The 25,687-nt window shown below is 39.3% G+C and overlaps 1 protein-coding gene across 2 annotated transcripts; it reads left to right on the top strand.

The window, feature by feature from the left end:
* The first annotated feature begins 1,044 nt into the window (after positions 1-1,044).
* On the top strand, positions 1,045-15,736 carry MS4A1 (membrane spanning 4-domains A1). Of its 2 annotated transcripts, XM_036325741.1 has the most exons (7): positions 1,045-1,211; positions 7,927-8,101; positions 8,533-8,652; positions 10,110-10,166; positions 11,706-11,942; positions 12,913-13,014; positions 13,910-15,736. In XM_036325741.1, exons 2-7 carry the CDS (start codon positions 7,943-7,945, stop codon positions 14,129-14,131), a joined length of 897 nt encoding a protein of 298 aa, XP_036181634.1. In that variant the 5' UTR covers positions 1,045-1,211; positions 7,927-7,942; the 3' UTR covers positions 14,132-15,736. The 2 variants fall into 2 exon arrangements, with proteins under 2 accessions (XP_036181634.1, XP_036181635.1); XM_036325742.1 differs by lacking the exon at positions 7,927-8,101.
* Positions 15,737-25,687: the final 9,951 nt, after the last annotated feature.

The following is a 25,687-nucleotide window of genomic DNA, read 5'->3' as shown; positions in this document are numbered from 1 at the left end:
CTAGACAGCTACTTAGTGACCAGTGGGAAGAAGCATATACAGTGTGGAGATACTGGACAAAGAGATGATTCATGTCTGGGGTGGGCCAGAGCAGGACAGCATAAGGCCAGAGCAGGACAGCATAAGGCCAGAGCAAGACAGCATAAGATTGTACCACACTACTCAGAATGACACACAATTTAAAAATATGAATTGTTTATTTCTGGAATTTTTCATTTAATATTTTCAGACCAAAATTGACTGTGGGTAACTAAAACCCATGAAAGTGAAACCACAAACAAGGGGAGACTACTGTAGAAGCTGTATATAGTGGGGGTAGGGGGCTCGGTATTTGGGGGCAAAACTTTCTTTGGTTCATCTTTTAAATGGTTGAACTCTCCTGGCTACCAGCTTCCTCCATTCCCTCATTTGATCTGGCACTGGGCTTGATAGCTCTAGCTCCAGCCCAGAATTAAAAGAGAGGGGACACAAGGGAACTAAACAGATGGAGGAAAAGGTGGGTGGAGGAAAAGGTAGGTTGGCAGGTAGAAGTACTATTTCAATTTATATCCCCAAACATGAAACTCTTGTCTCAAGCTTTTGGGGATGTGGTCTACAGCACCAGAGTATATTTTTAGGCCATTTCTACTAAATCCGACACAAGACACAATGTGGTCCCACTAGAACCCTAAGTGTGGGCCAATGAGACAATATTTGGAGACAGATACACAGAATCTCTCAAGTGTAAGGGCTTAATGATTCTCAATTCTCTCTGCATGGATGCCTCCTTCCTACCTACCCACTCCTAAAAGTGAAGTAAAAAGTTAAAAGTGTTCACAGCCCATCTTTGCAAAATTTCTAGAGCCCTTCTTGCCCTTGGGGACCCAATATCCACACCTGCTTACAGGGTGGGGGCTGCAAAGTTCTTCTAATTAAGGTTGTGCAAAGTACGTCAGGCAGTCCCCTGGGGTCCTTTTCAAGAAGTGAAACCTCCTGTAAGGCAGAAACTTATTTCTATGTCCTTCAGCTCTAATAAGTGTATATTAAACCGAAGTAATTGGGGTGATGTCCAAGGTAGCAGAAGTCACTGATTTCCTGTCACCTGGTATCTATCAGCGATCCTAGGTCTGGCCTAACTCACTCAGCCCTGTGCACTTGAGAAAGTAGCAGTCAAGTGAACTCAGCAGCAAGCATCAAATCAGCCCTTGAGCCCTAAGGTCTTGGAGACTCAGGTAAGGAATCAATTTTCTACGTTTCAATTACTAAAATGGAGTAATTGATGGGGGAGGTATAGGATAGTTTTGGAGAGTGGAGATTTTTGCTTTAATTCTAGCACTTTCCTGGTCATGTTTTCTGATAGTGTCATGATTTGAGGAGGAGTCATATCAAAGCTTGCTGCCCACCCACTCTTAATATTTCCCTTTTTGTCTCTCTCTCTTTCTGCCTCCCTCTCTTTCTCAATTCTGGCAGATCAACTCTGAGTCAGATTACAGCATGTAGATTAAAACACAATTGCCAACCTGCTGGGCTCAGACCTGCACTCTACACTTACAAGCCACTAACCTCAGGACAAGTTACTAAGCCTCTGTGTTCTCAGTTCCCTCTTCTATAAAATTGTGGCAATAGTAACACCAATTGCATTATAAAGATTAAATGAACTAAAATCTTGAAGATCTTAGAACCAGTTATGTAGTACGAAACAAGAAAGTAACTAGTTGTTGCTATAATTTAAATAACTCTTTTCCCATTACTTTAATTTTTTTCCCTTCAAAAGATAGCCCATGAAATGGAAATATCCTTAGATGTTACTAAGCCTCACAGGCTAACATTTCTGAAGGGGCTTGGTGGACACCAAAATGAACCTCAAATCCATCACAGAAGCTTAGAGTAAAAGTGGGCACTGGAGATGAGAGGAAGCTCTAACGACAGAGGACAAAAATAAAATTTAACCATGCCATAACTATTTTCTAAAACCAGTATATAATGTGACTCCTTTTTCTGTTTCCCGTAAGATAATTTGATCTCACTGATCAGATTGCCTTTTTGTCCGATGCCCTGTACATTTTGTAAACCTGCTCTGAAGAGGCAGTTCAGTTTAATGTTCATTCTAACGTTTACTGACCTCGTAGTATGGAGAAAATGAGTTCTCTGTGTAATACTAGTAGGAAATTTCCTTGCAGGATTTAAATCCCATTAGAGAAGCTACAATATGGTATATAAAGAAAATAGTAAGAAATGCAAAGAGCTCTGACTTTGAAAGAGAAGTCGATGCCATCAGTGAGAAGGGCAGGAACAACCTCGGGTCATGTGTGTGTTTCATGGGGAATTTGGCTGAAAATGCAGGGGCAGGAGGAGCGTTTCACAGAGGAGAGGATTGAGAGGAGAAAGCAAGAGGCTAGTCCAGACCAGTGGCTCTGGCTCCTGTGGAAAACAGCGGGAAACAATAGGATGGAGCTTAAGAAGTTGGGTAGAGCTGAACTGTGAAGGGCTTCTTCACAGGCAATGACGGTTTTGAGAGAGAGTTCAAGCTCAGGAAGGGTATGACCTAAGTAGTAATTTAGGGCATTGGATCACAGGATAACATTTCTGGAGCAGGGTGGTGGACACCAAATCCTGCTTCAAATCCATCACGGAAGGAGGGAGGGTAGCCCTAGCCAGTTTGGCTCAGTGAATATAGCATCAGCTTGTGGACCAAAGGGTCCCAGGTGTGATCCTGGTCAAGGGCATGTACCTTGGTTGCAGGCTCCTCCCAGGCCTGGGCATTGGTTGGGCTCATGCCGATGTGTTTCTCTCACATCAATGTTTCTCTCTGTCTTTCCCTCAATTTTCACTCTTCCTAAAAATCAATGGAAAAATATCTTCGGGTGAGGACTAACAAAAACAACAACAAAGAAAAAAAAAGGAGAGAGGGTGGATTAGAAAAGAGAAAGACTGAAGGCAGAAAAGCAAGATTTTTGTGCTCAAACCAAGAGAGGAAATGAGAATTGAATGCATGAGGTGATAGTGGAAGTAGAAAAAGGTTCACCTGCAAGATAAGGTACAATACAGAGGCCCATACAGCAAGACCTGGCCATTGAGTGAACATGGGAGACAAAGGAGCCCAGTGACAGATGGCTCCAACTTTTTATGCCTGGGTGACAGGGGAAACAGAAATAAAGCAATCTGAGGGGTGATGCCTGAGGAAAGGCTGGGGACTCTGCAGCATGGTCCCTGCAGAGAACAGTTCCAGTTGAGTGACTCCCCTACAACTGGCTGTGAAGCATGGATGAGTGAGGGGGCAGAGAGGAAGTGGAGGAAGAGAGTGGAACCATAAGCTTTTAAGAAGCTTTGGGTAAAGGACAGGGACACTGGGCAGTGTTGAGGGACACTGCTATATTAAAGAAAGGGCTTTGGGATGGGGGGACACCGAGGCACATTTTACTATTTAACAAAAGGTCTGGTGCCTACAATTTTCTTTAAATATTACATATTTTGTAAATTGCAAGGTATCTCATGTTCTCAAAACAATACTTTGAATCAAGAGATAACAAAAGTAGCAAGCAACAGAGCTGGGACTAGCTCCAGCTACATGGGTATTGGGAACAGTGAGACTGATGATGCAACAACCGACTCCTTGAAGGACTAAAATCTTGGTGGATGGGGATAGGCTGAGATGCACAGGCAGAGGGAAAGGAAGCAAGAACATTCTTCCTAAGAGATAAGTACACAGGAGGCCAGAAAGGATAAAAAGGCAAAAGTATTTTGAGTGGCAAAGGAGGAAGTTGAGGTAATGAAGGGGGAAGTTGAGGTAACAAAAGCTTTGAACTTCTCAGTAAATGATGCAGTTATTGGACCTAAAAGTCATAACTCAAACCAAAACCCATGAAGCCTTGAGCTCTCCTTCAGTGGGTGGAGAGAAACAGTGGTATCTTTTAAAAATCAAAAGAGATTTGCCATAAAATGGGGCAGTGTCTGGTAAGCCAAGTCCTTATTTTGATATAGTTTAGTGAAAATAAGATACTATTATTACCATATTTTGACCAATGTGGTCAGTAACCCACATTGGTTATGAATTATTAATGTACCAATGAGTCTTTGGGCATACCATGTAGGGCACCGTGTAAGTAATTATGAACAATTTTTTTTGAATAGGGCGAAGCTTCAGGAATCTACAATATCCTTAGGAGTATGTGGTCTACTTTTATATATTCCCATAGAATGAAGCTTTCATTATCCAGTCATTCTATAATGCCCTGGAATAATATAATCTATCTATCTATCTATCTATCTATCTATCTATCTATCTATCTATCTATCTATCTAAAGCCTAAGTGACCATTCAACCATTTGACCAGTACTTATGACATGCACTGACCACCAGGGGGCAGACACTCAATGCACAGCATGAAAACATGGATCAGACTGATGAATCTTAGAGGGAAGAGGGGAGGGAGTAGGGCAGGAAGAGATTAACCAAAGATCTTATATACTTGGTGCATGGTTTCACACACTGGTGGGGTCCCTTGGCCTGGCCTGTGGGGATCAGGCTGAAACTGGCTCTTTGACATCCCCGGAAGGGTCCTGGACTGCAAGAGGACGCAGGCAGGGCCGAGGGACCCCACCGGTGCACAAATCTGTGCTACAAGCCTCTAGGATAATATAATATAATCTATACTAATAAAAGGATAATATGCTAATTAGACAGAATAGACCAGACATCTTCCAGGCTTCCTTCTGGACAAAGCCATGGTGGCGGGGGCCGAGGCAGAGGCAGTTAGGGGCAATCAGGCAGGCAGGGGAGCAGTTAGGGGTGATCAGGCAGGCAGGCACAGGCGATTAGGGGCAATCAGGCAGGCAGGCAGAGGTGGTTAGGGCCAATCAGGCAGGGGAACAGTTAGGGGAGATCAGACCAGCAGGGGAGAAGTTAGGGGCAATCAGGCAGACAGGCAGGCAGAGTGGTTAGGGGCGATCAGGCAGGCAGGCAGGCGTGCGGTTAGAAGCCAGCAGTCCTGGATTGTGAGAGGAATGTGAGATTGGGCCTAAACCGGCAGTCGGACATCCCTTGAGGGGTAGCAGATTGGAGAGGGTGCAGGCCGGGCTGAGGGACCACCCCCATGCATGAATTTTGTGCACTGGGCCTCTAGTATAATATAATATTATAATATAATAATATAATATAATAATATAATATAATATAATATAATATAATATAATATAATATAATAATATAATATAATATAATCACACACATAAGTATATATACATGAGAGCATATTTGCATAAGAAATGAAGTAGCATATAGAAACAGGTATGCTTTTGTTGATCTACTACCATTTTTATCTTAATATTTTTGAAAGCTTTGTAGAAATTTCCATAGCAAGACATTATTTTAATAGAGAAAATATAGTTTTCCCTAATGGTCATTATTGCCATTAGCCACAGCAGACATAGCCTAAGTAGAACTTGCTTACATAAATGGCTTATCTCATCAATAATACAGATACAACCTTAGGCCATTGAAAAAATATGGAGAAATTAAAAACAACAGAAGTCCAATCATCTAGATAATTGATGACTTTTGCTCTTTATTTTAAGTCATCCTCACTAAAATGAGCCCTCTGGAGAGGAGTGTGGTGACTCCCAGCTCATTCCACACTTGGCATGGGAAAATTAACCTCTCTGAACCTCCATTTTCTGTGTTTGCAATAAGACAAAACGCCTACTTAGTAAAGAAGGTGTTGGGAGAGTTGGAACTAGATGCATATACACTATTCCTGGCTCATAGTAGGTGCTCAGTGAATAACTGTATGTGGTATAGCTTGCTGTGTGGCAGAAAGAGCACCAGTCTCAGGGCCATGGTGACTGCCTTCTGGTTTGGCTTGATCACTGGGAGCAAAGTCTTTAACAAGGCATGTCCCATCCCTGGGCCACCATTTCCTCATTTGTCAAATGAACACAATGGTTTCTGAGGTTCCCCATGAGTAGCTTTAAAAATCCTGTCTGGTGACCAGTTTGTAAACTCTGTAGTGGGCTACACTGATATATTCCTTTTGGTTGGTACCAAGCAGATCCCCAAGACCACATGACATATGATAATCTAGAATTTGAGCAAAATCAAGTGCAAAGCATTCAGTCAAATCCTCCTCTCTTCCCTTCAGATCAGACAGATATTCTTTCCTCAATTGATTTGTAATCACCCAATTTGAAGGAGAAGAAAGAGGTTCATTAGTAAAATAGACTGAATTCCTATTCCCTACAGGGTACAAAGCAGTCTGATACCATAGGTACCTCATTGTAGAGGTCCAAGTCCACATTTTAAATCTCTACTAGTCATGAAACTTTAAAGAGTTACCCAACTTTTCTATGCCCTTGTTACCTTCTGTACAAAGTAGGGACAATGACTTATCCCTAATCTACTCTGTGAGGCTCACATGAGATGCCAGATGTAAAAAATCTCTTTGTCACTATAAAGCAGGTACAAAGGTGAGGCCCAGGAGACATCCAATTACCTGTCTCATGGCACACCTGTAGTTGCCTGGCTCTGTGTGACTTCAGTAAGATAAGCAAGGTGGACAAACAGTCTTGGTCTCCAAATCTCCTTACACAACTTGCAGTCAATAAAGACTAGAACAAAGATGTGTCCCAAAAGAGAGATTTCCAGAGCCCAGGAGAGACCAAATAGAATTCATGTAAGAAACTGACATAAACAAATGAATACCAGAAGATAGCCCAAGGTAAAGAGGGCTGAGCATTCTTGAAATATTAGCACTGGGAAGGACCTTGATAATAGCACTGTCTAACTTCAGAAATGAATAAATTATGAATTCTAAGAACAACTAGTATTTACTACTTTCTCACTATGTACTAGGCACTTTCACATGTTAACTTCTCACAAATGTCTGTGAAAGGGGTATTGTGCTCATTTTTCAGATAGAAACAAGAGAAAGTAATGCTCAAAAGGTAATAATGCTAAAAACAACAACAGCAACAAAAACAGCTAATAATAATTCAGACATAAATATCTTACATACATTTATTTCTTCAATCATACTTACTAGGAAACTACTAAAATACTGGATTAGAGAGAACAAGGTCTCTGCTTTGATGGAATTTATAAACAAGCAATTAAATATAATGGGGTGTTGTGGGAGAGAGTAACTAGCAGGTTGAATCATGGATTGAGGGTTCAGGGAAGGCTTTTCTGAGAATCTGACATTTGAGCTCCATCTGAGTAAAAAGATACCAGCCATCCACAGACCATCAGCTCATTTAAACCTTATAGCAACCCTATGAGAAAAGAATTATTATTATCTTCCATAACAATAGTTCAACTTGAGGCCCAGAGACTTTTTAAAAATTTTCCCAAGGTTCACAGCAAAAAGAAGACTCATGATTTAAACCTAGGCAATCTGAATCAAGAGGCCCTGGTCTTACATACAACCTTAGAGAGCCTCCTTGAAGTGATTAACTCAAGGTCACAGAGTTAGTAGTAGAGGGCAGACTAGAATCAGCCCTTCCTGACTCCAAGGACAGACATCATCATATTCTGTCATGATGCCTCTGGTCCATCACAATGGACAAAAGCAAATAAACATAGGAATAAGGGCAAGTCCAAACAAAATGCATTTTCCAATATTAAAGCATAAGAAAAGCATCCAGGGTTGAGAGACAAACAGAACATGCAGATATATGAGCATGGTGTTTACAAGATAAATTATGCCCCAAATATAGTTGTCAAGAATACTGGCAGCAAACCCTGGGCCCATATGTCCTTGCCTGAGATGCCCCCTCCCAATCCAGTAAGACTTGCCTCAGATCCAAAGTCACAAGGAAGAGGTCATGTTTACAATCAAAGATATCCATGGGAAAAAATACTGAAAAAAAGTATTCAGATCAAATGACACAAGATAAAAGACTACTGAAATCCTGTTCTCTCTCTTCTCATTTTATTATTTGTTTTATTTTTAGGATTTTTGAGGGTGAAATGACGACACCCAGAAATTCAATGAGTGGAGCTTTCCCAGCAGATCCTAGGAAAGGCCCTATTGCCATGCAACCTGTTAAAAAAATAATTCCCAGGAAGGTATCTCCTGTGGTTGGCCCCACACAAAGCTTCTTCATGAGGGAATCCAAGGCTTTGGGGGTGAGTCAGTTACCCTCCATTCCATATTCGAGGGATTCTCTGGCTTATAGAAGTAGATGCTGTAGACCAGGTACAGGATTCAATCCAATTTGAAGGTATCTGATCCAACCTGAAGTGTTCTTTATGTCTGAAATGGTGGGTCAAATCAAAGATGTACAGAGAAGTTATCACAGTAATCTTTTGATTTTGAGACTTACGTATGATAACCCAGTTCATCACCAACATCCTAGGCATATCTACCTTGGAAATGACCCATTTTCTTCACCCAGGCGGTGAAGAAAATGAATCCAAACAAGACATAGGTCTTGGTATCTTCACCACTTCTTTTAGGCATTTTACACAGGCCCAAGACAGGGCTTCCAGCTTTACCTTTGCTTTCTGACTTGAAGATGATTTAAATTCACTCACCAGTGCCCCTATTTTCTCCACAGGCTGTCCAGATTATGAATGGGCTCTTCCACATTGCTCTTGGTGGTCTTCTGATAATCCACCTGGAGGTCTATGTACCTATCTGTGTAACTGTGTGGTACCCTCTCTGGGGAGGCATAATGGTGAGTAAAAATTCACAACCATTTGGGGAGTGATGCAGACAAAAATTTAAAAAAGACTCTACAGGAATATACCAGATTAGTTCTGTGCTGAGGAAAGTTGAGTAGGAGATAGCTTGTCTGATTAAAGTAATTTGTGGAAAGAAACTTGACTAAATTGAGTATGAATGCCATGGTTGAGAGTTAGTCATCATGCTTCATGTGAAGTCAGAGAAAGATATCCTACATGAATCTGCAAAGGGAAGGAAGGGTGTTCAAAGCATGACTTATCCAAAGTCAAGTTGGGCAGGCAAAGGAGGACTAGACATTTGGACTATATAACATGGTGTTTCGGAAAGCAAAAGGGGATAGGACCATCCCACTTCCAACTGGTCCTTCTTCCTTACAATTCTGTTTAGTTACTATTGCACATGGTGAAATTAGTCCCATCCCAAATGAACCTCCCGTAGCTTATCAGGAGAGCAGCATTCCTTATGGCTGTTTCATGTACATGTTTTTCAAGCTTGTAAGCCTGTCTGGGTGTGGTATGGGGCAGTGGTGTTTATATCACCATTACATTTTAGTAGTTGCTATGATAAAGAAGAGCCCAAGATTTTCTGAACAAGGGGAGATAGATTAAGTATTTTCTCTATTTTTACAGCTTGGACAGTAGAAAAGCAAAATGAGAAATAATTATCATCACTTCCTGTAGCAGCCAACATTTTAATGGGGTGCCTATGACATTCAGGCCAAATATTTCCTACATTGATTCACTCTTCATTAACATTAGTCATGTAAATTATTGGGAACTACTAAGAGCAATTATACAGAAAATTTTTAAAAGAAAAGCAAAACTTTTAAATTCACAGTCTGACTACTAATTGACATGGAAATGCAAATTCTGCCTCTTTGTGCTTTTTTAATTATTATTATTTTTTAACCCTCACCGGAGGAGTGAAGATATTTTTTTCCATTGATTTTTAGAGACAGTGGAAGGGAGGGGGTGGAGGCAAGAGAGAGAGAGAGAAACATCAATGTGACAGACACCATGATTGGTTGCACCCACACACACACCGGGACCAGGGGGCAGAGAATAGACCTGAAACCCAGATACATGCCCTTGACCTGGGATCAAACCTGAGACCCTCTGGTGAGCAGGTCTACACTCAAACCACTGAGCCATGTTGGCCAAGGCATCTTTGGTTTTATTATATTCCTAGTCACAGCTCCTCAGTTGGTTGAATAAGAGGCATGGAATGAATGTAGTTGAACTTGAATAAAGGGGAAATATGACCAACTGAAAAATAAATGAATCCAATAAAAATGGCTAAGTAAATTAGTGAAAGTGGTTGAAAGTGTGGATAGCTTTTTTACAACCCAGTTCTCACTGTTAAAAAGTAATCACTCTCTCTGCTTCTCTCCCCCTCTGCCAATTCTCCCATCTCTACACCCTTCCCCACCTACCACTTCTCTTTTGATAGTACATCATTTCTGGATCACTCCTGGCAGCAGCCAAGACAAACTCCAGGAAAAGTTTGGCAAGTAATCATATGTTCTTCTCTCCCACCCATCAGAGGATTATTTGATTTCTCAGTTGAAAACAAGGACCCTTAAAGACCTTTGGAATCACAATAGCATTGAGTTCTCTCAACCCTTAAAAGCAAAAGATCCTCTACAATACGATTGTGATTTTATTTAAGAAAAATTTGAAAATGAGATCTACCTGAAATGCATCCACGGAAACAATTTAAAGGCAGATGAAGAGCATGCTTATGATTTTATGACTGACAAATGCTGTGTGAGACTAACAAATCTCCTTAAAAGTTATGTCGTTTCTCTCAGGCTGCCATTTAGGGCAGCTATCTAATCAGTGCTATGATTGACTCAAGTCCTAGTTGATGCTGAGCTGCAATTTTGAGCTCAGCTTATCTCCATGTACCTCTGAGTTTTCACCTGTAAAATGAAGATAACAGTACTTGCTACCACATGGCATTGTCATTAGGATGAAATGGAGTAGTATAAAGGAAAGTGCTCCGGAGGCACTTTCACCCCAGAAGAGCTCCCATATTGTATGGGTCACGAGCTCACCACAAGGTTTTCTCCCCCAATTTTTTTTACACCTATTAAGCTATTGCTGACTTGAGTCACTTCCAAAGTCAGTGAGGGATCGAGTGAATTGAAATGCTCTACTCTAGAGGTGGTCTGACAAACTCAGTTTGTGTGTGTGTGTGTGTGAGGGGCGGGGGGTTGGGGGGTGGAGGGTGGGGAGAAACTGTTTATGAAAGTCACGTTGTTTTGTTCTCCAAATACAGCCAGTCCTACTGACTTGCCATCTGTAGATCATATAGTCATGGATGAAATATGTGTGTCGTAAAGTAATCATCAATAATTTCATATCTTTATGGTACTGGTCACATATATTTTCCTGTTTTGACCTTTTATCATCCTTGCAAGTTAGAACACTCCCACTGACATCCTCCTGCCTGTGCTACCGGAGACATCAGCCCTAAAGATGGCTGACTGCAATCGATGTCAGTAGGGAGAAAGTGGTGTTATTAATCTTGCTGTTCTTGCTTTTCACTTGATGGTCCAGACTCAGAGGGTTCTATCTGCTCTTTCCCTACATATACCCACTTTATTAGGTGGAAGAACATTCTTTTTTCTCTCCCTTCTACCTTCTTACACAGACAGATATACTCTGAATACTATTTATTTTCATTTACCCAATAAATATTTATTAAATACCTACTAGGATGGTAACAATGGTAGTGAAAGGAAGTGCAAGGGGAAAATTTATAAGAATGAAGGATTATTCCTACAATTATTTCTGGAAAAAACTGATGGGATGGTGATGGCATAAAATGAGATGGGAAATACAGAGAAAGGAACAAAATTGAGAGATGAAGGTTTTTATTTTACAGTAACAGAAAACTAAAAACAACTGAGGGAAGTGTGGTATAGGATGATTTAGTAGTACCTCTGTGAGTCAGAGGAATGAGATCTGGAATACCTTCCTAGCTTAAATTCTCCAAATGGAAATCAAACCCAATTAATGACTCTTTATGTCTTCATTTCAGGTCAAAGGGAAAATGATAATGAATTCATTGAGCCTCTTTGCTGCCATTTCTGGGATAATTCTTTTGATCATGGACATATTTAATATTACAATTTCCAATTTTTTTAAAGTGGAGAGTCTGAACTTTATTAAGGCTTCTGTGATATATATTAACATACACAACTGTGAGACAGCTAACCCCGCTGAGAAAAACCCTTTATATGTACCATATTGTTACAGAATTCGAACAGTGTTCTTGGTAAGTGTGAAATATGATTCCTTTTCAAAGAGGAAGTGTGGCATTTTTATTATGAGCATCAACTCTAGATCCAGATTGTCTGCATCTGGTGCTTATTGCCTCATGCCTTTGGGCAAGAATTTTAACCACATTCTGTCTCAGTTTCAATCATGAAATGGAGAAGATACAGTACTTACTTACACCCCTGTTTTGAAGGATGAGTCAATATATGCAAAACATTTAGAACAGTGTCTGGTACACAGAAAGTGCTATGTATGTGTTTGTTTTAACATTAATATTGCTAATGGTATTTACATTTATTATTATTATTAAGATGAAAATTGAAGAACTACCTAAGTTGTTATGAATAACTTTTGCCTTAAGCAGTTTTTTGTTTTGTTTTTAAATATATTTTTATTGATTTCAGAAAGAAAGATAGAAATATCAATGATGACAGAGAATCATTGATTGGCTGCCTCCTGCATGCCTCCTACTGGGGATCAAGCCCGCCACCCGGGCATGTGCCCTTGACCAGAATTGAACCCGGGACCCTTCAGTTCCCAGGCCAACACTAGCCACTGAGCCAAACCAGCTAGGGCTGCCTCAAGGAGTTTTTAGTGTAGAGTTTAAAGGGGGAAAGGTGCATATCCCAAATGTGAAGAGGTTTCCTTGGTGTGATACCACCTAAATAAAGCTGGATACAATTAATTTATGACTTAGTAATTATTCTTTCCTACGTAGAATTGATTCTTCAACTAATTATTACTCACTTTCTATCAGCAACATGGATTAACAATTTTTTCGGTGTCAGAAGTTGTGCTAAGGCTTAGGGTTATAAAGATACTAGTAGTTCTTACAGATAGTCGTTACTCACCTAAAGAATTTGTTTTTTAATCACCTAATTTTAGTCAACAGTTATTTACTGAGCCCTTACCCTATTCTTATGTTTTTTATTATTACATTTCATCCTCATCTTTTCATTGTTTTACAGAGCCTTTTTGCAGTGATGCTGATCTTTGCCTTCTTCCAAAAACTTGTGACAGCTGGCACTGTTGAGAGTGAGTGGAAAAAACTGTGCTCCAGACCCAAAGCTGTAAGTAGTAGCCATTCTGTCCTCAACCTCCCTCTAAGAAAATAATGTCTTACAAAAAAAAAGGAAAGAATGAAAGAAAAAAAAAAGGATCCTTTATATAGAGAATGTAATCCAATGAGACTTTGAGCCTGGGAGCTTCATAAAAAATGGCCTTGGCATATTACTGGGAAGCAGAAAATACCAATAATGATGGAATTGAAATTTGAAATAAATCTAAAGGTTAGAGAGATGAAACAGTTCTATAATATATGCACCCTCTTACTAACCTTGACTTCTGCTTGACTCAAGCATCCAATTTGATTCCATGTGTCATGTGTGCAGATGGTTGAAGGTTGAAGGTTGATTGAAGACAATAGTTCTTCCACTTGATTTCTCAGTATTCCCTTCTTCCACCCACCACATTTTCATCCATCTGATCCCTCTTCCAAAACAAGATGTTCAAAGCTCCACAACCAGAAAATATCTATTATTAACTGCTTCACAACCATAGAATGTCAGATTTAGTACAGAATTTAGGAATCAGCACTAATTATTTCATTTTGCAGATGATAAAATTAGGATTAGAGAACGAAAATTATATTTCCAAAATTATCTCCAATAAAGGCAAATCAAAATGAAAATATAAATTCCTCTATTATATTGCAATGTTCTTTCCCAAATATTGTGTGATCATTCCAGAAAAGAGGGCAAAACTGTTGGCATTGAGGATGAATCCTAATAAGTGATTGGGTAAGAATATGAGCATCTAGGAAATCAATCCTGGCACTTGGAGGAACATGGGAAATAAAATAAATAGCATAAAAACAAGGAGTTATCTGATAAATATTCAAAGAGATTATTGAGAAATATGGCAATGATAAAAGTCAAGAAAAGTTTGTTGAATTTTGTATTCTAGGATGTAGTTCTTCTCCTGTCAGCTGAAGAAAAAAAAGAAAAGGCAATTGAAATAAAAGAAGATGTGGTAGAGCTAACTGAAATATCTGCCCAACCAAAAATTGAAGAAGACATTGAAATTATTCCAGTCCTAGAAGAAGAAGAAGAAGAAAGAGAAGTAAACTTTCCAGAACCTCCCCAAGACCAGGAATCCTCACCAATAGAAGATGATAGTGTCCCTTAAACTATTTTTTTTGGGGGGGGGTTTCTGTTTCCTTTTTCTAAGCATTAGTGTTCATAGCTTCCAAGAGACATATTCCCCCCATTTCTTGAGACTTGAGACACTCCACATATCTCTCTGGTCTTTGCATGGAGTGACCACAGCATGTGCGCATTCTCATTCTCTCTCTCTCTCTCTCTCTCTCTCTCTCTCTCTCTCTCTCTCTCTCTCTCTCTCTCCTTTGCCTTGGATAAGTAGTAGCCATAGTAGTGTTTTAGTGGTTTTTTTTGTTGGTTTTTTTCCCCCCATTTCTTCCCTTCTCAACAGGAAGATTCTGCACCTGATGAAAAAGATAAATGACTGCTGCATGCCATCCATAAACTATCTCTAATTCCTACCACATCTACATTTTGAGTGCAGTACTTTTGCACCACTGTTTTAAGGAAAATAAAAATAATAATAATGAGGTGCAATAAGAAGCCTATTCCATCTATCTTTCTATGGGGCTGACACTGACGCACACTGAGCCTCCACAGCCCTTCAGGGAAACTCTGAGAGACCATCACCCAATCCCTTCTTTGTACAAACAACACAGCTTATAAATGGCCATGTCTCTATCTGTCTTAACTTTCTCTAACCCCTGCCCTAGGCTCTTGGCTTCACTGTCTACCTACTTGTAGTCTTTAGGCAAGAGAAGAAAGAATGAAAGAAAAATACCAGGAGTAGCCATATCTCAAATAATAACCAACACTTGTATTTGTAGAATATTTTCTAGTCAACAAAATATTTTATCAAATAATTGCATTTGATCATCCCTGATAAAAAAGAATCCCTATCCCTATTTTACAAATGTTTCAAAGAGGCTAAGTAATTTGTAAATAAGTAAAGGTAATTTACAGCTAATAATTTTGAGAGCCTCTTTCATTGCTAAATCTTCTTACTCAAATCCTGTAATGTCTGAAATAACCAAATTACCTATCCAATGCCCACATAAACTACTAGAGTTAAGTCAAAAGGTTTTATCAAGCACCTACTCTCTGACCAGCATGAAACAGGTGTTGAGAGAGAGACACAAAAGAGTCAGAAATCAAATTTTACCATGTGGGGATAAAAAGACTTAGACATTCACAACCTTTTAAAAACTACTTACATCATTGATGTATAATTGGTTGTTAGATTACATAAGGTAGATACTAAGTTATCAATGCTACAGACTAAGTGCTACAGACATTGTGAGAAAGAAGATCATGCATGAAAATTATATAAATAGTTACAATGCCTAATCTCAGGCAACAGCTATCCTACTTACTGATTCTTGTTCATATTCAGAGAAACTAGTACCCTATGAAGAAAGAATCTTAACCTAAAAGGCCACTATCATCTATTCAACTACATTTGAGCATTTGCTACATGTTGAGTGCTGTCAGATTCTGGCAGGTGTATAGACAATGTAATTTCCACTCCCTGTGATATTTCCATTTTGTTAGGGGCCACCAATGGAAGATACTTCCTCTGATTAGAAAGAAAAAGGAGGTAGGATATTTCTCTATGTAAAGTCCTCAAAATTAGCTTTAAATAAATAAAACTACATTTGTGTTCTTATCTGAAATAAATGATTCCAACATGGTATTTCCCCAAGTCTTCTTTATTCCTATAATATCAGACCATGTGAGGCTCCTAAAACCTTAAGTTCATATTCACACAACCCTAATCTGGGTGTGAATTGTGAAGTATCAGGATATTGACTATTAATATCGGTATATTCTTACATATACACTCTCCCAAAGAAAATTTTCGTGGGACAGGTCATTAATAATGTGTTCCTCACTCTCAGCACTTTAGAATTTGACTGAATTATATGGCAGGCACTCCTGCATTGAACTAGAGGAAAGGGAAGAGGGCATGGCAATGCTAGACTCAATGGAAAAAAAAAGAGAGGAAACCATAAAAAAAGACAATCTCTTATTTCTTATTTTCTCCACTTCTGAAATACATATGAGGTTCCCCTTCCAAATCTGTGGTTTCCTTAAGAATTTATTTTATTCATTTTATGATCTCAAATAATTAGTTTTTACCCACCTCACATAACCACTTATAGTATGAGACACTGATAATGTCTACTGTTAAAAAAGGATGAATATCCTTGCTATGACCTTTTCCCCAATTATCCCTTGGACAATTTTTTTCATTATAAGGTGACTGACCACCCCAGATTGTTCAGGACTGAGAAGTTTCCTGGGATGCAGCACTTTCAGTGCTAAAACCCAGATAATCCAAGGCAAACCAGGGTGATTGATCACCCTTATTCATAGTAATACAGAATTTTACCCACTTATTAATGCAGACTTGTGCAGCCACTATGGAAGACAGTATGGAGTTTCCTCAAAAAACTAAAAATGGAACTCCCATTTGACCCTGTGATCCCACTTCTAGGAATATATCCCAAGAAACCAGAAACACCAATCAAAAAGGATATATGCACCCCTATGTTCATAGCAGCACAATTCACCATAGCTAAGATCTGGAAACAGCCTAAGTGCCCATCAGTAGATGAATGGATTAGAAAACTGTGGTACATTTACACGATGGAATACTATGCTGCTGTAAAAAAGAAGGAACTCTTACCATTTGCAATGGCATGGATGGAACTGGAGAGCATTATGCTAAGTGAAATAAGCCAGTCAATGAAGGAAAAATACCACATGATCTCACTCATTCATGCATAATAGAGACCATTATAAACTTATGAACAATAATAGATACAGAGGCAGAGCTGCCCCAAACAGATTGTCAAACTGCAGCGGGAAGGCCGGTGAGGGTTGGGGGGCAGGAGGGAGGCGGGTAAGAGATCAACTGAAGGACTTGTATGCATGCATATAAGCATAACCAATGAACATAAGACACTGGGGGTTAGGGGAGGCCCGGGTTTTGTCAAAGGCGGGAAAAAAAAGGAGACATATGTAATACTCTTTGTAATACTTTAAGCAATAAAACAATAAAAAAAGAATTTTACCCACTTATAGTCACTGTATAATATAATCTGCTTTTATACTTACCATTTTCATAAATATTTTCCTTATTGATATATAATTTTCACAAGTATAAATTTTTAGTTGCAATTTAGCCCTCCATTAAATCAAGATAGAATTCACCATTTTCTATAATTGGTTACTTAGGGTATTTCCATTTTTATTTTATTTTTTTGCAAATCACTTTTGGAGCTGCAGAAACCTTGAGAAAAAAAAGTATTTCCTCTTCTCATTATTCAAAATGTGGCTTAACACTTCAAGCCTTGTCAAAGTCTGTCAGAGGCCTAAATCTAAGAGCTAAAACTATAGAATCCTTAAAAGAAAACATGGTGTAAAGTTTGAAGTCTTGGATTAGGCAATGATGTTTTAGATATGACACCAAAATCATAAGCAAAGAAAGAAAAAAATAAATTTAATATTACCAAAATTAAAAACCTATGTGTGTCAAAGGGCACTATAAAGAAAGTAAAAATAAAACCCATTGAAGGGGAGAAAATATTTGAACATTATGTATCTGATAATGGTCTAGTATTCAGAATGTATAAAGAAAGTTTACAGGTCAACAATAAAAAGACAAATAAGCCACTTAAAAAAAACTTGGCAAAAGTTTTGAATATATATTTCTCCAAATGTACAAATGGTCAATAAGCACATGAAAAATGCTCAAGTCACTAAGGAAATGTATATCAAAACCACAATGAGATACCACTTCACACTCGGGATGGCTATAATAAAAAATAAAGTAATGACTGTTGGTGAGGATTTGAAGAAATTGGAATCTCACACACTGCTAGTGGTAATGTAAGATGCTGTAGCTACTTTGAAAAATTCTCAGTTTCTCAAAAAGCTAAACATAAGTTACTATAAGACCCAGTAGCTTACTAGTAGGTATATATACTCAAGAAAATTGAAAATATAGGATCACACAGAATCTTTTCTACAAATGTTCATAGGAGCATTATCCATAATGGCCCAAAAGTAAAACAACCCAAAAGTGTATTGACTGATGAGTAGATAAATCAGTGTGGTATATCCATATAATGAACAATTATTCAGCCGTCAAAAGGAATGATGAACTACTACATGTCACAACTTGAAGACATCATGTTAAGTATAAGAGCCAGATACAAAAATTCATATAGTACATGATTCCATTGATATAAAATGATCATAGTAAGCAAATACATAGAAATAGAAAGTAGATTACCAGTTACCAGAGGCTGGTGGGGTGGGAAGGAGAGTGGAGAGCGACTGCTAATTAATTCAGTTTTCTTTTGGGGGTGATGAAAATGTTCTGGAATTATATAACGGTGATGGTTGCATAACATTGTAAATATATTAAAAAGATTTTAAAAGGGTAAGTTTTAATGTATGTGAATTAAATTTCAATAAAAATAATTTAAAAAGAGAAAACCAGTGTTATAAGATAGCCAGGAAGGATTAAATAACAGTAAAATGCCCTAGTTCTTAGCACCAAATAATCTATCTATCTATCTATCTATCTATCTATCTATCTATCTATCTATCTATCTGAAAGCCAAGCAACCAGAACAATGAAATGACCGGTCACTATGACATGCACTGTGGCAGCCAACTGGCCTGATCACCCTCCCCCCACCCCCACCTCAATCAGGGCCAGCCAGACCTCACCCGTGCATGAATTTGTGCACTGGGACTCTAGTTGTTCAATAATATTATAGGATAGGAATGAGCTCAATGAAGGCTAGAGTATTATGGGAAAATCTCATGGAATAGGGGGCATTTGAATTGAACCTTAGAGAATAGGCATAAAAGAAAAAGGAAAGAATATTTCAGGTAAGGGCAGCAATACCTATATAGGATGAAAACAAAAACATTCTGCTTGTATTCAGGGGCACCAACAGAATAACCTGGATGAATCAGAGTGTAATCAGACTTAAGTCAGTAGAGAAAGTCTGGGACCACACTATGCAGGTTCTTCAATGCCTACAGCATCTGGTATGTATGTATGTATTTATTTATTCCTATCCTGAGGATATTTTTGCATTGATTTTCAGAGAGAGTGGAAGAGAGAAGGAAAGACAGAGAGAAATATCAAGGTGAGAGAAACACATCGATTAGTTGCCTCCTGCACACACCCTGACCAGACCATGGCCCAGGCCTGGGAGAAGCCTGTAACCCAGGTATGTGTCCTTAACTGGAATCACACCTGGGACCCTTCTGTCCACAGGCCAACACTCCATCCACTGAACCAAACCAGCTAGGGCACATCTGGTCTTTAATCCGTAAACATCAGGGAATCAATGGAGGTGTCTGAGTAGGGAAGTAAAGCCTTTATAATTAACAGCCACAAACCACTTCATTACAAGGTTTCAATTTCAAAACAAAAGAAAACATATTGAAAAAATGAGTAGAATATAAGTGAGACAGAAAGAGTAAACAAGAAACTAGACCTGAATTAAAGACTAGAAAGAAGAGGGTCATATTTTAGAGATATTTTGGGCTTAATGGATGTGAAGGGCTTTATAATATTCAAAGAAGGAAAAATAAAGAAATCAAAGATATCTCTCAGTTTTGAGTTTGGATAATGGGGAGTGGGGCAGGAGAGGAAGCTGGGAAAGGAGAAGCATGGGAACTGGATCATGAGCTCAGATATTTTTACACTGGATTTAAATTCATTATGATGTGTATTACAGATATCTGGAAATGACAGTTTGAAAATCAGATTAGAGAACAGGATTGAAAATGTAATTGCATGAAGTATTGACCTAAAATTGATAGTTATAAGAATGAATGAGAACTCCCAGGGGAAGGCGACATTTTGTAAGGAATGACCGCATTTACTTGTCTGAGAAAGTGATGTTAGTGAAGATGAAATTGAGGATGTCTAATAAAGTAGGAGAAGGTCTTAGAGGGTGGTCTGTCTTCGAAGCTAAGGAAGGATGAGTGTGTCAAAGGGCAAGGAAGCAGGCAATCAGTGTTGTTAAGAAATTCCAAAGAATGAGAGTCCAGTAGAGGTCATTGGATGGAGGCATTAGGAGTTGCTGGCAGCATTAAGGGAAACAATTTTAGAAAAATACTATAGCGAGAAGACAGACTGCAATTCAATGAAAAATAAATGTAACATGAAAGTGTTTGAGCTGTGAAAACAGATTCTGCTTTGGGGATATTTGGTCATAAAAGGAAACAGAGATGACTCAGTGGTTTGAGTGAGAAGCAGAACACGGAATTATCCAGCATGGTGGGTGGTCTAAAACTTGCTGGCACAAATAGTTGCAAGGCTACATTCATGTAAGAAATCCAAATATGCAGTGAGCACCTTCCTTAGCTTGGTACTGTTCTGAGTGATGAGTATACAGGGTCGGACAAAAGTAGACTTACAGTTGTGAGCATGCAAAAGTTTATTCTTGTCAATTATTGCATTATTTGTCATACAAACTGTAGGGCGCGGCTACAGCATTAAGCCTCGGACTGACCTGTTGGCAAAGCCAAAAACAAGTCCCAGCTTAGAGGTCACAGTACTCAGCATAATTAGGCTTGACCTTATGATGCTCCCTAGATCTTATCTGGGAAGCTAATGGGCTGGGGGAGAGGTAGCAAGTGCTGCCAAAACAAGTGAAACTCACAAGAACATTATAACTATGGTGACCACTACCTTTTTTATCTCTCGCTATAAAATAAAGGCTCCGCTTGCCTCTGGATCTCTCTCTGTGTGGCCTCAGCCAGGCATAGGAGATCCATCTACCCAGCTTATTGTCTCTGCCATTTCTTCATCCATTTGCTGCCCTCACTCAGGCTTGTGGAACCCTTGGCTGAGCTGGCTCGGCACAACAAACAACTGTAAACCTACTTTTGCCCCACTCTGTATAACAAGAGTGAACAACACAGACAAAAAATCCCTGCCTTTGTGAAGTTTACATCATTTAGATGCATCAATCTGCTGTCAGGAGTGAAGAGGATGTTGCAAAGTTTGGCCACTCTTGTTCACTGAAGAGCTAGAGTTTGTTGTATCACTTCCAACTTACTGGCATTCTAACAACTCACTGACAACTGTGTGTGACTTTTACAATGTTCTTGGTCATCTAACCAATATTTTCCCAGCTTTGACAGGAACAGCCACTACAGGCAATACTAGAGAAACAAATTTGTGGGCTGCAGCATCAATGACGAGAGCGATATTACTCTAGGAACCAGATGAGATGAAGCAACAGAGAAGGGGCTGGTCCCAAAGTGGTAAAAAGCTCTCACTGTGTCAATAACTCTGACACCATTTTCCACCAGCTTCAGTAAAAGAGCTGCCCAGAGATCTATTCACAACTCGCTGTGCTTTTATCTTTACAGGAAATGAAACTTGTAAAAGTTATGCTTTTGGATTGTGCAGGAAACAGCTGCAGTGAATCTAAGCTTATGACAGGAACAATCCAAGTCACAAGATGGTAGAAAACTTTATTAAAAGTTATACAAAATGCACATACATTTTTTCTTTTAAGTAAACGTGAATTAGGTGCTTGTCAAAATAACAAGCTGAGCTGCATCCAGGATGTATCATTTACAGACCTTTTGTTTGCCAATGTGGAATGGCAACAGATTCTTTTAAACACTTTCTTTTTCCTAAGCCCTCTTGAAAATTTTACCATTAGGAAATTTCTGAGATAGACAAATTTGGAAACTGGTATCACTGACTAGGGGAATGCAAGGAGTAGATTTAAGCTGAAATGAGTTTTACGCAGGCATTTTATCATGAAAAGAAGCTAGGATATATGACATTTTTTATTCCGCTGTTTTTCAGTTATAATTGGAATCATCTGGGGAGTTTTTAATCACCCCTGACCCTTGAATGCCAGTCCAAAGACTCTACCAATTGTCCTGGCTTCAGCTTGGGCACAAGAATTTTTTTAAAAAAACTTCTCACAGTGATTCTAATATGCATCAGTTTAAGGACCACTATTCTAAATTCCTTCTATGAAATCCAAATACTTAAGAAAAAGTAATTTAGATAAACTAATATCACTTTAAATAGCTTCTGAAATATATTTTTGAATTGTAAAGACAATATTTCAGAATTTGGAAAAACAACTAGAAAAACCAACAACACAAAACAGGCCCTTTCTGACCACCCAGTTGCACCTTGCTCTTTAGACACTTCCTCCCTCCCCGCCTCCCCTCTTTATTCTAATTCTCTGCCAGGCACCACTTGTCATAGTCGTCTGGTGTTTCCATCATTTATTTATTTGTTTCTCTTTCTTACACTATCCCAGAAAGAGAATAAAAGTGTAATTGCCCCAAACATACATGAAATTTTAGAAAGGCAAAGATTAACCATGGAGGACATCTGGTGGTAAAATCTGTCACCATCATATCACAATGGCTTGCTTCTCTGGCCCACACTTGCCACCAGAGGCTGCTAGTCAAGCTCAGATACCACACAGAGTTTCCAAGCCTTTGTCAGACTTCATATCTTTCTAAACATTGTTTTAACCACTGTCTACATCAAAAATAAAACTGATGCCAGGTATAATCTGAAAGGTAAACTCACCTCAGCAGGTGGATGAAAAAGTCATTCTGGTGTCTTGCTAAATATTCCATTCATCAATTTCCTTACTTGGCTACTTTTTTTTTTTTTTTTAAGTGAGTCATTGACTCAGCTACTTGCCTTTTCATTATCTCCACCGTCGAATCTAAAGTGCATTTGTGGTCAATATTTGAGAGCAGAAAATGCTACCGGTGATGTTGATCGCTTTGCCGCTGATGTGTGTACAAGAAATGCACCAGAAGGGCCAATGTCTGAAATGGATGTTTGGAGAAGCCGCTTCTAGAGATCCCCAAGTGGTGGTTAGCGGGGGTCAGACTGCATGGCCCAGCCGGCCCTAGTGAGTCTGCGCACAAGCTCTCCCGCCCCGCCCACCAGGAGTGGGCACGCAGGCGCCAAGGACCACGCCGCTGCCCACCGTTGGAGGCCCAAGCAGCGGGAGTGAGGAGCCTGAGGGCCAGCTGGTCCTGGGCTCCTTGCTACCTAAGTGATGACCTCTGGGCAGGGTCTGGCAACCTGGCTCTGAGGGCGCCGCCAGCTGAGATCTGCCTCTTAAGCCAGGACCGCGCGGAGAACACCTTGGCCTGGGCTTGAGAGGGAGACACTCGATCCTTGGGACCTTAAACAAGTAAAATGAGGGGTAATGATGTCGTTTTGCTTATGGGATTTCTTAAGTGTTAAAAACCATAACGGGCACGGAGACAGAGTTCGGTGCCACACCCCCTAACCCCCACTCACCCTCAAGAGGTTGGGCTCACCCAGTCTGAGTCTCTGGGTTGCAGCCCAGGACTGGCCCTGAACATTCAGAAATGAATTCCTTGACTTCTGGGAGCTCACAGTAACTTCGGAGCCAGTGCTGAAAGCCGAAAGTTAGTTTACACTGTGATAGGAGGCATGCATGTTCAGAAGGTTGGGGGACCAGGAGAGGAGGCTTCCCTTCCCCAAGAAGGACACTGTTCGAGATGTTTAGGGCTGAAACCGAGCGGGTGGCCGGGTTGAGGCTGAGAAGGTGGGCAGGGAGCAATTCGTGAAGGGCTTCATATGCCCCGCGAAAGAATTGGAAGACAGTGAGGTTGCATCGCTACTAAAGACGCTAAAGATGGACAAGTGATTTCTAGAAATGAGCTCTCTTGTGACTGTTCCAGAATATGTGAGGCAAGTTTTGGGGGTCAGCAATAAGGACTAGGGGCTTGGTCTGTAGAAACTACTAAACAATAAATGATTAATTTCATTTATTTATACAAAATGGGATACTTTACTGGGTTGTACAGTAACTGCACGTAGAATGGTTTTTTTTGTTTGTTTTTGGTTGTTGTTCTAACCATCGTTTATTCCAGGAATATATTGTAGTATTTCTTAGTTTCTTACTTTCATCAATTAAGCTGAGGGTTTGTTTGTTTTTTAATTCTTTATTGTTGAAAGTTTTACATGTCTCCTTCTCCCCACCCCTTGACCTCTCCCTGCCTGCTCCGCCCTCAGCACCTGCCCCCACCCCCTATTGTCTGTGTCCATTGGTCATGTTCCTATGCATGGATACAAGTCCTTTGGTTGATCTCTTACCATCCCTCACCTTCCCCTGCCTTCCCTCTGAGGTTTGACCATCTGTTAGATGCTTTTATGTCTCTGGATCTACTTTGTTCATCAGTTTATGTTGTTCATTATATTCCACAAATGAATGCGACCATGTTAAGCTGAGGGTTTTAAACACACACACACATCCTTCTTTTTCTTAGTACTTTAACGAACACCTCATTTTGGGTGGTTTTGGTGGGGGCCTGATAGAGATTACAGATACAAAAAAGGGCTTATTATTTTTATTATTTTCCTTTTACCTAAAAAGTGAAATAAATAGCAATCTAGATATGGTTTTCCCTCATTATTCTTTCCATATAAATTTTATAATTCCATCCCTTTTATTTAAGCATGACAGAGTGATTAATCTTGGTTGCCCATAGGCCTGTACCCTTTGATATTTCTCAGAGGTTGTGTTTGAATATATAAAGCTCATTATTTATATTTCAGTTATTAACATACTGTTTTCTCTGTTCTCTATCACTAGTTGTTGTGTCCTTGCCTAGTTTTTCTTTTTGTCTCTATTCTTTATAGAATTAAAAGACATTCAGAAAACCAGTTTTAGAAACTGAAGACTCATTAAGATAACCAAGCCATGAGTTTTTAAGGTTGCAGGGGATGAAAGGTCATTTAGTCAAACGTCCTCCTTTTTGAAAGGACAAAGGCTCAAGTTTTAAGATCATCCGTCAGCTAAGTGGCATCACTCATGCTGTTGACATAATATAACATGTTAGAAAATGCAGAACAGTATAATTTCTGATCCACAGAGGATAAAATCCCTTTAGGGGATGCAATTATTAGCCAGCTTTTTGTTTTAATGGAAAGAAGATCTGAATACCAGGAAGAAATGCAGGAATATAGAGGGTGTGGAAAACACTAGAAGCCTTTAGAATTGTGGAAGCAACTTTGTTAAGTTGTCTGATGAAAGAAAAAGTTCTTTCACACAGAAAGAGGAACTAGGTAGCAGGTATGTGTCAGGGAAAAGAATCACAAGCCTGTGATAAACTTATATGTAAGAACTTGGTTTTGAAAATGCAGAGATGGCATTAGGAATTGCATTGACTTGATTATGAACTGCAAATGAGTTGTTAAAAGCTTTACTGAAAATGTTCTAACACTGTTCCCTAGTTGTTCTTTCTACTTTATCATCAGAGACACTGTTAACTACTCACAGAAAATATCTGAAATATACCAATATCTTTTAGTCACAGAGAGGCTTTCCAGTTATGGAAACTTATTCAGAACAGGTGGATGTAAGTGGATGCTGCTAAAAATGAAGGCATGGAAAGAAAAGCTGTTGCTTCTGAGTTTAGGGAGTGGTAGTTGCGAAACAATAAGGAAAGAATTAAACTGAAGTATTTCCTTTTGAGTAAAGTATGTATGTGCGTTTTGTATTATTTTGTAGAAGTGTGCAAATAAAGATATCACCAAAGATTAGAGACACGGTCATCTAGAAGAAATGCTGTTAAT

Source organism: Myotis myotis, unplaced genomic scaffold (genome assembly GCF_014108235.1).
Source record: "Myotis myotis isolate mMyoMyo1 unplaced genomic scaffold, mMyoMyo1.p scaffold_m19_p_10, whole genome shotgun sequence".
NCBI lineage: Eukaryota > Metazoa > Chordata > Mammalia > Chiroptera > Vespertilionidae > Myotis > Myotis myotis.
Note: the sequence above shows the minus strand (reverse complement) of the source record. Positions and strands in the feature narration are given on the sequence as shown.